Source organism: Curcuma longa, unplaced genomic scaffold (genome assembly GCF_044706935.1).
Source record: "Curcuma longa cultivar G26 ecotype Majalengka, Jawa Barat unplaced genomic scaffold, ITB_CL_G26_1.1 contig_26861, whole genome shotgun sequence".
Lineage (NCBI taxonomy): Eukaryota > Viridiplantae > Streptophyta > Magnoliopsida > Zingiberales > Zingiberaceae > Curcuma > Curcuma longa.
This window is the reverse complement of record NW_027433244.1, coordinates 1-13364: the sequence shown is the minus strand read 5'-3', so window position 1 is coordinate 13364 and position 13364 is coordinate 1. Positions and strand designations below refer to the sequence as shown.

General features: G+C 34.9%; 1 protein-coding gene and 1 non-coding gene across 3 annotated transcripts in view; one reads left to right on the top strand and one right to left on the bottom strand.

Moving 5' to 3' along the window:
* LOC141818946 (uncharacterized) overlaps positions 1 to 9352 on the bottom strand; it is a gene marked incomplete at its 5' end in the record, with an annotated part of 33331 nt that extends 23979 nt beyond the window's left edge. Inside the window, 6 exon segments of one of the 2 annotated variants that reach the window (XM_074706342.1) lie at positions 2536 to 2643; positions 5176 to 5269; positions 5903 to 5989; positions 8911 to 9037; positions 9116 to 9207; positions 9291 to 9352. In XM_074706342.1, coding sequence (XP_074562443.1) covers positions 2536 to 2643; positions 5176 to 5269; positions 5903 to 5989; positions 8911 to 9037; positions 9116 to 9207; positions 9291 to 9352 — 570 coding nt within the window. 2 annotated transcript variants of the gene reach the window in all.
* Positions 9353 to 12198: 2846 nt separating this feature from the next.
* Positions 12199 to 12354, top strand: LOC141818948 (5.8S ribosomal RNA). The gene has a single exon (XR_012601023.1). It is a non-coding gene; the product is annotated as a 5.8S ribosomal RNA (ribosomal RNA).
* The last annotated feature ends 1010 nt before the right edge of the window (positions 12355 to 13364 follow it).

Sequence of the window (13364 nt, the reverse complement as noted above, 5' to 3'; positions counted from 1 at the left end):
ATATATATATATATATATATATATATAGAATGTGAGGGGTGTAATATGTATTTTTTTTATCAATAAATGTATATTTATTGATCAAATTGGATAATCATCCTATCAAATATAATTAGCGCTATTACAAATCACCCTAAGATAGCTCATGGTCTGTCACTAGTGCATCAACTAGTTACATTCTATGTCATTTCCTACCATCCTTTGTTCAAATATCATTTGAACATCGGAATATAATACAAATAATATCTTGTACAATTGCACTTTAATCATATGTATGATGCAAACAGGAGATGGGATGTGATATGTTATCATTATAAATGGAAGTTTATGCAACTTTTTTTTTTCAAAGGATAAATACATAACATTTTATTTCTTTAGATATTAAATAAATTTTAAGTTCAATATTAACTGAATAACTTTATTTTATATAAAGACGTAATCAAGGTTTAAAATTTCAAGCAATGCTAGAGTTTCAGTATATAACCGGAACCATATGGTTTCGGTACCGATACGATTTTGATAATTTTTTTAATATAAAATATATTAATTAAAAATATTTTTATTAATATTTGATCGTTATAGATACTTACTATTAAGTTATATTTGAGATTTTGAATGTGGTGTAAATTTTGATATTGTCTCATTAAATATTTAATTCTTATTGAGTAAAAATAAATTTTGGTTAATTGCCCATTAAAAAGGTTTATACTATATTTAATTTAGATATATTTTGATTAGTTTAAAATTAATTCAATTTATATAAAAAATAATTTAATTTATTAGTAGTAATACATTTTATAATTAGAAATTATATTATATTTTTTATCTAAGAAAGAAAAAGGATAATCAACTGTAAAGAGGTTTTGTTTTTCCTCTACTTACCTTAAGAGGTTTTTTTATCTCTTTGTTTATTTTGACGGAGAAAAAAATAATAAATGAAAAAAAAACTAATAGGGAAGAAAAAAATAAAAAGAAAAAATTTAATAGGGAAAAGGACATACTATTTATAAATTTAAAAAAATCAACTTTTAAAATAATAAATAATAATAAAAAAATCAGCCACGAGATCAACACCAGTACACCCCCGCAAAGCCCTGCGACCGCGTGGAGGCCCCATGCGAGGCCCCGCAGCCTTGCAGAGGCCTCGCATGAGACCGCAATGGTCGCGTGGAGGCCTCGCGCAAGACCCCGACAACCGTGCAAGGTCGCTGAGTTTTTTTTTAATTTTTTTTCCTTATTTTTTAAGAATTTATTTTATTTTAATGGTTAAATCCCCTCTTAATTCTTTCTCCTTCCTCCCCATATTTTAATTTTTTTATTCCTTTTATCCTTAAACATATGAAAAAATTACTTCCTTTTTATTTTTTTTTTCTTACTCCTTTCCTCCTTGGAAAAATTCCTAAATTGAATTCAGTTTAATTTAAACTTATTTTATCTTAATTATCATGTGTAGACTTTTAGTTAATCCTACTTTTACTCAATTCTAATTTTTAAAATATTAATTTAACCTAATAAGTATTTATAGTAATCAAATATTATAATAATATTTTTTAATTAATACATTTTATATTTTAAAAAGTATCAAAACCGTATCAGCACGGTACGATACGATATCGAAATCATATCATTCCGATCATAAACTAAAACTCCGATATGTCTTGAAATTTTAAACCATGATTGCGAGTGCCCCCCTCCCCCCACAGTGGTTAGCGTGGGGGTTGGATGGTCTACGCATCCTCGCAGAGGCTACGCAAGAGTCGTAAGGGTTGCGACAGCCTCCACGCCCTCACGGAGGCCACACAAGAGTCGCAACACCCTCCACTCCGCGCTCTAGTGGAGATCGCATGAGGGTTGCAACACCCTTCACACTCTTGCAGAGACTGCGTGGGGGTCATGGCATCCTCTACACCCCCGCGGCGGCCTCATCGGGCATCACAACAATGCCAATATGTGCTGGTCGACGAGTGGAAAGGTAAATTCCGCACGTGTCGATCGACACAGCACGAAATTAAAAGTCATGATTATAATAATTTATTTGGAGTGCAGTAAATTTTCACAAATGCAAATATATTAAGCTTAAAAATTCCACATAAAGATATAATTATTTTACTAAACATGCTTTGCTAAACTTATATTATCAAATCAATTTTATATATTAATCAGATACATTCTAAATTTATATATGAATAAATATTTTGATATTATTTATGGTATATATTAAATATCAATAATATTAAGAAATTTTGATTTATTTGTAAATAATTATGTAAGCTGTACAGGTGTACTTCTGTTGAATGATTTATAAATTATTTTCTAAATAATATATTAATTTACTTTTTTACCATTTGATTTTTAAAACTTTTTTAAAGTACCCCTTACATTATCCAATAAGAATAAAAGCAAGGGTTATTTGCAATTAAATTTCAGATATGCTAACCGGCACATAAAGCAAAACAGTTTCTATCAAACTACGCTAAAAATTCTGTTTTAGCAATCACAATGATACACAAAAAACAAGATAATAAACACACTTACAGTGTTGCGGTACACCAATATCTTGTCGAGAAGGCATCATTGCACCACATCCATGACAACTTAAATGAGTAGTAGTTCCATTGCACCTAAATCCACCAAGTTCACTGCCTGTTCCAAGTCTTGAATCAAAAACTCCAACTAGATCTTGGTAGCAAAATCAATATTAAAGCTAATATAGATTGTGTAAATTTGAATTTGCAAAACTGACCAGGGGGGAGAACTTCCATCTTGTAATTCAGAAGCATCAGTAGAAACATGATATCAGTTTCCAATATCTACTTAAAACCTCAATACGAGTGGACAGTTCTTCTTTAGATTAACTAATGCAATCAGATTCTATGCAAGCTAGTTTGAGTTCTAAAAACATATTTACCGGATATCTATGGCCTCTAATATTTTTATTAGAAAAAATTTGTTGAAAAAGGTCATAATCTTCTGTTTCAATGTTTGCTAAATGAAGTTTTAGTAAACGAGCTGACACAATCAAGAGACCGAGTAAACTAACTAATTGATAATAAATTAAAGAGAGCTCCGGGAACATAAAGAACATTATGAATAGAAAGAGACGGAGAAGGATGAACAATGTCAACACCCTGGGACTGAGTTTGAAAACCATTTGCCATGGTGACAAAGAGTAAATAACCGGAAGTAGAGAGAGAAGAAAAAGAGATCTATTACCAGTGATATGATCAGTGGCCCCGGAATCAAGAACCCAAAGACCCGAAGAGCGAGATATGTCAGCAAAGGAATTACCAACGTGTGCAACGACAACAGAGGAATCAAAAGTCTGTCGATCCTCATACAATTTCAGAAAGTCATCATAGGAAGGCGGTGGAGTCGGATCCGGTGGCAACTGTGAAGTGGAAGCTGAAGAAGCGACAGAACTCTGGACGATCTGAGCAGCACGAGGAGGTCGACCATGTAGACTCCAACATTTATCAATCGTGTGTCTTGATCGGTAGCAATGACCACACCACGGGTGTCCTTTGCCACCCTTACAAGGTGGAAGTCTGTTATTATTTCGAGAGACCAAAGTTGATGAGTCAACAGGAACGGAAGGAGGCAACGTCAAGACTTTGGCAGGTACACGAAGGAGAGTCGCCTAGGTACTATCCATGGTAGCTTCTGTGGGGCTGCCTAGGATCTGATCACGAACATGAGAATAATCTGTGGGCAAACCATATAAAGCCAGAGACATAAAAATTTCTTCCGATTTTCAAGCTCTGCAACAGGAGTGGTCATAGGTAGAAGCAGTTCATTGAAGTCATAAAGAAGGTTAGACACCGAACCCAAATAAGTTGACATAGAATCCTATCTGATAGGCACTGAGGATGGTCATGAGATCTTTACAAACTTGATCATGATATCTTCACAAACTTGATAAAGTCGCCGAGAGGTGTTTGTAAAGAGTTGTTGAGCCTGTGTCCAAACAGTTTTGCAGGTCTTGTAAGTGCGGAAGACATCCCTAAAAGATGGATGGATGGATGGTAGCTTGGAAAAGAGCAAAGCTCAGTCGACGGCATCAGGAACAGACGCCGAATGAGAACACGCTGCGGAGAATCAGCCCGCGACGGAAGACGACACTGAGGAGCAGTGGAGAAGGCGGCGTTGAGGAGTCGCGACGTACGCCACCTCTCTTCCTGGTGCTCGCGAGGGTAGGAGACTGGACAGCGAATCTCCAAGAAAATGTCGGCTTCGCTCAGGTTGATCGCAATCAGAGGCAGGCGGCGCTTCCTTGAGCGGTGACGACAAAGGGTTTCGAGGCGTGAGGAAGACGTCGAAGAGAAGAGTCGCGCGATGAGGAAAGGTGGTGCCGGCACTAGGGTTGTGGGAAAGAGGAATAAGTTTTGTTTTCCTTCTAACCTCGCTCTGATACCATGTTATTTCACAAAAGAATTCTACGTCGAATATTACAAGAGGTAAGCCCTATTTATATACAAAGTTAGGGCCTATTCTAAGAAATAATTAGGACTCTATTTTAGGAAGTAAATCAAGATTTTATTCTAAGGACTTTAGGTAAAATACAAATTAGGATATCAAATCACCCATAGCTATATTTACAATATTCTAACAGATACCAAATCACCCCTAGCCATATTTACAATATTCTAACACTTAGATTACAATCTATACCCATCTTTTCTATTTATTCACTTAGCAAACTGTGCTTACTCTCGTTTCTTTTAGCCTCCAGTTTTATAGACCAAGTTAGGTTTTAGCATTGTAGTTGGTTTTAGCCAGAGTTGCTCAGAGATTTTCCTCAATGTGTTTTTGTGTTTTACTTCATCTCGTTTACCATTTTGTTCCTGTACATCTTGTTGTATTTTTCCTCTGTCGAATAAATACTTGATTTAACACTTTCCTTTCTTGTATGGATGATTTTGGTTACACTTGGTAAATGTGCTCTCTTATTTGAAAAAGGTACAAAATGCATATTTGGTTGTCAGATATATAATTCACATCTTATTTATTGCCATATGGATGTCGATATTTTCTATTGAATTGCCACCAAATGGGATACCTCCTGGACATGGAAGACAACCCCCACATCAGGATGGCAAATGAAGTGGACATAAACCATTCAAATCCGCCAGAAGCAAATACACATCTTTGAAAAGAGAAGACAGGTGCACAAATTACCACATTGAAAACAAGGGAGCTCAACTTCAATGCCTCCATTGTCTGAGAATGTGTGTGGTCTCTTTCTTGATGGATACTTTGGCATCCCCAAAACCTAAAAGACACAACATTATCTGAGATATTAGAATAGATCAAATGAACATCAGTTACATCATACATCATTTCGGATATTCATACATTTAGCAAAAGGTGTGTGTAATAAAGCACAAACATTAAGTAAATCATGAGTACTAAGTGCTCGCAATCATTAGTAGAACTGAAAAGGGAATCAATAGAACTCACTAGTTAAGATGCAAACTACCCAAATCAGTTGACATGTCAAGTTTATCTTACATGAGTTCCTAGTTTGACGATCGCCATTACATGATAGATATCTCTGGTAAGTAAAAAAAGATGCACAAATTTAATTCCAGCCAATGTCTAAACTAACAAGTTTTCATGAATTGTACAGTTGCAAAGATCTGAAACATATCAAAATATCAACAAGAAAATGTCTAAGTAATAAATAATTATTAGTACACAGGGCAATTTCTTGGATACCTTAATTCCATTTTAATGTCGGACTATGTGAAGTTGCTAAGTTATATGCTGTAGAATTTCTCAGACAATGAACTGGATTTACTCAAACAGTTACGTCTAGAAAAATAGAACATAAAGGATTTTAAAACTTAATATATACAAGCAAAAAATAAGGTTAGGAATAGAACTTAAAGAGTAGATAACTCACAATATTAGACTTAATTGAAGCATATTTATTCAGCAAATCAATTTCTTCACCAGAATGCTTTAGGGAAGAAAACTTTTGCAAGATAGCCTACATGAACATATAAAACTTTGGACAAATTATTTGAGGAAGTAAGATAGAAACAAGAGCCATTGATCACACTCTCAGCTCTTAATTAAAACAACCTAGGTCAAAAAAATCATTACAGTGCCATTACCATTCACACCATACTGACACTATGTTGATCTGTTTCAATAACAGGTAAATTTAGTATCTTTATAATTATAGGAAGATATCTCAAAATCAGCTAATTAAAAACAATAAAATATCTAACTAATATTTTACCATCAGTTAGGTTTATATTAAATATAAACTTACTACATAATCCATAGTATGTGTTATTTTCATATAATTTGTGTTACTTGGTTAGCACTTAGAATAGATTAAAGTTTGAATATTCACACTCTAGAAGACAAAGCGAGTAGAGCTAGAAACTTAATATGAAATACAACATAGACCAATTCTAGGCATTATTCTAAAAGGCGTACTTAGATGCCGACTCGCAATTTCAACAAAGGTTGTTTCTCCATCTGGCTAGGTGGCCTTTTTGAAAATAGGCCTAGCAGGCTGCCTAGGCAGTCCAAGAGGGTCTACGGAAGAAAAACCAACTTTTTAATAAACCTTTAACAGATTTTCTCCTCTTAGGGAGATTAAAGTTTTTGTTATACCCTATGAACTTGATTGTTTTATGGAATTAGTTATATTATCTATACTTTGCTATTATAGCATGACTTTTAGATATACTTTAGGTATAGGATTATTTCTTTCTATAGATGCTTATGTTTTGTTTATTTCCAATTTGGGTTAATGTCTTTAGAAAGGGACTCAATTCTGCTCATGTTAATAATCTTTTGCATAATGAAATTTTCTTTCAGTTTTCATCCACTGTGTGAGACCATTTATTTCTCTTTATGAAATTGTCTATTGACCATGTTGCATCCAGTGATATTGGATCCCTATGTGAGTTAGATAGAATGTTGTATTGCACCAATTTAGATCTGATCGGAATTAGGAACCTCACTTTGATACTTGATGCAAAACAAACATCACAAAGTAAGAATGCAAGAAAATCATTAGACAAATAAGAAATCAATTAAGACTTTCATTGATATTCAATTTTATTTATTTACACCTCAAAAGGTCATCACTTTAGAGAGATATTCTGTCTTCTACTTATCCACATACTGAGATTTCTATTAAGTTGATAGGAGAGGTGTATATTGATGCTAAAAATACAAGTGCAATGAGTAATAAAAATATCCTTCGTGAACTCAAATTGCCTCATAACAACAATTCTAGGAGCATTCTTATTTAACTTATTTGTTCATATTTCAAAAAAACTTGACTTTGATGTATAAACTTGATAATTATATCATGTCTCTGTGTGAAGTTTGATACACTGCCATGCTGCATCTCACTCAATAACTAACAGAAAAAATTAACAAGGTTGGTATAGCAGGGATAAGAAAACTTTATAAAAATTACAAATAAATAGAAATTTCACAGTCACAAGGTGCAAATCATCAAGAGAAATATGTTAGTGGGATATGTAGAGGATCAATATATTTTTTAGCAACACAAGTTGAATCAGTTAGATGAAAACATGTTAGAGAAACGAAGAATAACCAAAGAAAGCTTTTCTTTTGACTGATCTAAATAACCTAATATTTCCTGATGCCAATTTGTGCTGTAAGATTCTAAGATTGCTCAAAATCTATATAGCAAACACAAAATATTTGGGACAAAGAGGTTGGTGTTTGCTGGCAATTTATAGTCACACAATGCACCTTAAAGAATTAACATTAACTTAGCATGTAGCATGTAACCCAGCCCGATGGAAGTAGACTGAACTTGTAAGATCTTAGAACACATACTAATTTTCAAAGAAAACCTAGAATAATGTAATAACTATAAGCTCCTTTTACCATATCTCATGGTTTAAAATCTTGAGTCGTATCAGAGTTTTAGTTTATGACTAGAACGATAGGGTTTTGGTACCGTATCATGCAGATATAATTTCAATATTTTTAAATATAAAAAATTTAATCTAAATATTAAACAATGAAAAATACAAAAAAGGAATAAAATACAGGATAACAGTATATATATATATATATATATATATATATATATATATATATATATATATATATATAATTAATGGGATAATTTTATTATACTTTGAGTAATATATTATTCTATCATAATTAAGAGTTAATTGAAATTATTAACATAAGGTTAATTATTAGCATACGGTTCTTCCTTTTGCATCACCGCACCCGCGATGGCCTTGGCAACCCCGTGGAGGTTGTCGTAGGTTTGCAGCGGTCGTCGCGCGATGTCGGGCAGGGGGCGGAATGACAAATTTCGCCCGGTACGAACAGTGGCCTTGGCGACCCTGGGGAGGTCGTCGCGGGTTCGCGGTGGCGGCACGCTGTGCCGAGGGAGGTAGATAGAATGGCAAATTTCGCCCATTTCACTTGGCACGGAACGAAATTTGAAACCATGCCATATCTATTTAAGATCTATTTGTTTCAAGTAATATTCTCTTTGCATAACATTTTCTAAAGAAAATACAGAAAAAAAAATAACTATTTTCCCTTGTTTAGCATGATACAAGGGAATGAAAAAAATAATCTTTTCATTCCTTTCCTTTGCTTCTTTCTTGAGCTCAACCTAAATTTGGGCCCCATCACAACCAATAGCTTCCTTGCCAACTTATAGTTGAGAACAACATCTATTTCTGTCGAATGAATGGCAGCAGAGGTGGCAGTCTCAACTAGCCACAAAGCCACACTAACTCAAAAAAACATTTTCAGAAATATTTTCCACAAAAATAGCAGACCCTTGGAGAGCTAACAACATTCCTCATTCAACAAATATAAATATATGATAGCAAGAAACACAAGGAGATCAAGAACAAAAGAACATAACATGGGGAAAGGAACAACCTCTTCAAGATTATGCAAAAAGTGGTTTCTTCCCACCGAATGTACAACTGCTCTACATTGTGGACACGAGATACCTGCCTTGGACCTAGTAGATGACCTTCTTAACCATTCTGAGAAACAACCATTACTATGCAGTAGAAGAGAAGGTTTTTAATATTCTGTTAAAAAAAAACACTAATCCAAGAAAATATCAGAAGAAAATTACCAAAAATTATGAAGACATGGTGCAACCGTCACAACGTCATGCCAAATATTTAAGCATATGCTACACTTTGCATGCTCAACATCAAGAGATATCTGGCATTAACAAGTATTAAAATTGTTTGGGAAGAAGAGAAGAGAAAAATTCAAACTAAACTCAGAAGTTATCAAGAACAAACCTCTATTCTCTTTTTATCATTTCCTCGTGAAGGTAATGCTTCAAAAATATAGGTAAGGTATCCTAATATGTCAAAGAAGCCAACGAATAAAATGAAGTTCAAAATCAGTCATTATGTTTCAAAAATGGCATCAGTCATCTATGATTTGGTGCCACAAGGAATATCTCAATTCAAAGGGCTCAAAATGAAAGAGTATTATAGGTTTCTGAACTCAAAAAGATATATGAAAAGAGTTGGAATTCTAATGTCCATACAATGATGTGTTGAAACTTGAAGCATGTTACATTCAAAGCGTACCACACTCATGCAGCAACACGACATTAAGGCGTGAGTGAAACTCAATTCACAACACAATATTTGCATTCAAATTGATAAGCTAACTATTTACCTCACAAGTTCAGCTGCTTGATAAGAAACAAATTCATGCATTGTGTTCTTAGCAATTCTCTGAATGTATTGGACTGAGCCCCAAGTTCAAAATGTGGATTAACCTAATTTCAATAGGGCAATATGAAAAAATGCTAGCAACAATAGGACGTTTTACTCTTACCATGTTAAAATGCTTGGCTTACCACTTACCGCAAAAGCTTGAGCTATTAGAAAAGTAAGTTTATGCTAATATACTCTTAACAACGTGCAGAGTTAACAAAAATGTCACGGTACAGTATTGAGTCATTCTGAAAACCTAAATACCAGCTGTATATCAGTAGGATCATATATATATATGATCCTACTGATATACAGCTGGGTTATTTGAACGAGAACCATTTAACATTTGACCCATTAAGGAGAGAGAGACGAACTGAAAGAAGGGGATGAGAATAAGAGCATGGATATTGCCCGAGGAAGGGAGGAACCTGTCATTTTGTTAAGCTGGGAACCAGAGCAGTGAAAAAGGAAGAAGAAGAAAGACACAGAAAAAAAGAAAGAAAGAAAGGGGGAAGAGGATGGGCTGTGGGGCTTGCAGGAAAAAAGAGCAGTAGACACAAAGGCAGAAGAGAACTAGAGAGAAAGAGAAGTGGAGAGAAGAGGAAGAAGGAAGACAAAGAAGAATAAAAGAGAAGGAAGAAGAAGAATAAGAGCAGGAAGGAAACAGTTAAGGACACTGGGATATAGTTTGTGTTTCCTTGTGGAAAACAATGAGAGGAACAAACATGGGGTGGAGGAAGAGTGGTAGGGAATTTGGAAAGGGAGGGAAGGAGAGGCAAGGGAATTTTCTTCCACTTCTACATTTAGTTTCCATGCAAATTGGGTAAAAAGCAATTGCAAGCAGCTACCTATCTTTCTCCAACTTAGGTACAAGTATCCAACACATCTATTATGTTTTTTAGACTTATCTAAAAAGGTTCAAATTTTGGACACTTGTACAAGGACAACAAATCTTTAAAATATAAATAATTATAATATTAATCTATGTAGAGAAGCTTCATTTTTATATTTCTGATAATCTAATATAGGGATAATTGATAAAGTAGCATAAACTTTTCATATTTTAACAAATCTAGTACGATCTTTTAATTTTAACAAGTTTGTTCATATATTTTTAATCTATAACAAATCTAGCATATGATTGTATTAGCACATTACATAATATTCTAAGAAGAATTTTAAATCAATTAACATATTAGATTTTAACTTGTTTGATCAATGTAGTAAAAAAATAATATTTAAATCAAATAGGCAATATATTAATATTCTCATTGTTTAAATATTACTCAAAAAAATATTACGTAATTTTACAAAAATTGTTATGTGACATTTTAAAGTATGTGCACAGATTTGTAAAAACCAAAAGATTGTGCTAGAAATTAGCAATTATTCTTGTAATTTAAGTTATATTACTCATTATTATTATTACAAATTTAATCATATGCATGATTGTCAGTATTGGCATTACTGGCCTTGGATGAGAATCGTTAAAGAAATTTTTAAAAACAAACATGTTAAATAAAGATTAAATTAAAGTCAATTGGTCCTAGTTTGCTAGTCGAGCCACCCATTCAACCCGCCAAAAATGGTTGGGTAGGCAACCTACCCAAACTGACCATCACACCTTGTCAAACCAACCTTAACCCCTTACCAGCCCGATGGCCTCTCTCATCCTACCTAGCATGCCCAATCTGACTGATCCCAACTAAATCGACTAGTTGACCGACTTGTCAAGTCCAACCAACCCTACCAAATCAAATCAGCTCGCCCTGATTGCCTAACCTAATCAGCCTAATCAATCAACTCATATTACCCTACTAGTTTGACCTGCCATGCCTAATCGATTGACTCAACCCAACCCCACTAGACCAACAAGCCAATTGAAACAATCAACATCAACCCAATTGGATTGCATGACTCCATCGCCCACTTGGACCATAAGGCTCACCTAGACAATAATCAAGCCCAACAAACCCATCTGATTCCATTGGACCTCCCAACTAGCTTGGGTTGACCAACTTGTCGACCCCCTTGGATTAATTCATCTTGAGACACAAATTTACAAAAGAGGACTCACGGGGGCAACCCCCGATGCATAGCATACGGTTCGATTTGGCCGTTCATGATGATATTTTTTGTCGTCGACACATTTGGTTAACAGACATGCCGACGGCGCGCACATCCTATAGAGTGGCACGGGAGCAACCCCCGGTGCGTGGCATACAGTTCAATTTGGCCGTTCATAATGATATTTTTTGTCGTCGACCCATTTGGCTAACAGGCATGTCAACGGCGCGCACATCTTATAAAGTGGCACAGGGGCAACTCCCGGTGCATGGCATACGGTTCGATTTGGCCGCTCATGATGACATTTTTTGTCGTTGACCCATTTGGCTAACGGACATGCCGACGGCGTGCACATCCTATAGAGCGGCGTGAGCGGGGAACACAATGCGTCAGAGATTCTTCGGAATCAAATGACTCTCGGCAATAGATATCTCAGCTTTTGCATCGATGAAGAACGTAGTGAAATGCGATACTTGATGTGAATTGCAGAATCTCACGAACCATTTAGTCTTTGAACGTAAGTTATGCTCGAGGCCTTGTGGTTGAGGGCACGCCTGCTTGGGTGTCATGGCATTATCACTTATGCTCCATGCTTTGTTGGCATTGAGCGCGGAAATTGGCCCCGTGTGCCCTTGAGCACAGTCGGTCGAAGAGTGGGTAGTCGGTATTCGTCGAGCACGATGGACGTTGGTCATCGCGAGCGAGAACTGAACGCCGTCCTCGGGCAATATATATCTTCTTATGTTAGTGGATTTGGCAATATTGGTAACTACATTCTGAGTTCATGTTAAACCTGATTTGATGACTACTTAAAACAAAAGCTTGATTATTAGGAAACTAGACACTTTATACTTTTAGATTCTTTATAAGTTATCGAAATCTACTGGACTGTGCTGGATCAAGTTCCAGGTGCAGATGTAGTTAAAACTTAACATTAATTATGCTGGGTTCAAGCTGGGATTGTTCAAAGTAATATATATAGATTTGTGTGTGTGTGTGTGTGTGTGTGTATAGCAGTTCAATCAGATTTAGGGAAAAAGTCATGAGATCAGGTTATGTCCAGGTAGGTCAAGACGTCAGGTTGAATATGAGAAACACAAGACTTGGCAAAGCCAAAAAGTTATATGGAAACAATAACTTAATCCATGTATCAAGAAATATTAAGGATGGGTAAGGTAAGGTCAGGTGGGTTTTCAGTTTGTCTGAACAGTCATAGGTGAAGTGATCAAATTGAAAATTATAATTTGCATTTTACACCCAATGCTTTTGATCATTTAAGTTTCCTTTATCAATTTTAGGTCTGATAGTCGATACCAATTGTATTTTCCATCTAAAGTTATAACAAAGATATTTTTTGGGTGAAACTGTCTAAACTCTCTTGACAGGATGTCTTCAACCAAGTTCATAATATTGTTAAAAGAGTCAAATTTTAACCAAAAGTGTATATCTATGCATTAATTGAAGAAAACCAATGATAAATTAAGAACAAAATCAACATGAGGAGGCAAATTGAAATCTTTCCTCATTTTATGTCTGGATTCTAGATTACATGTTGAATTTTTCTTATAATATCTGATG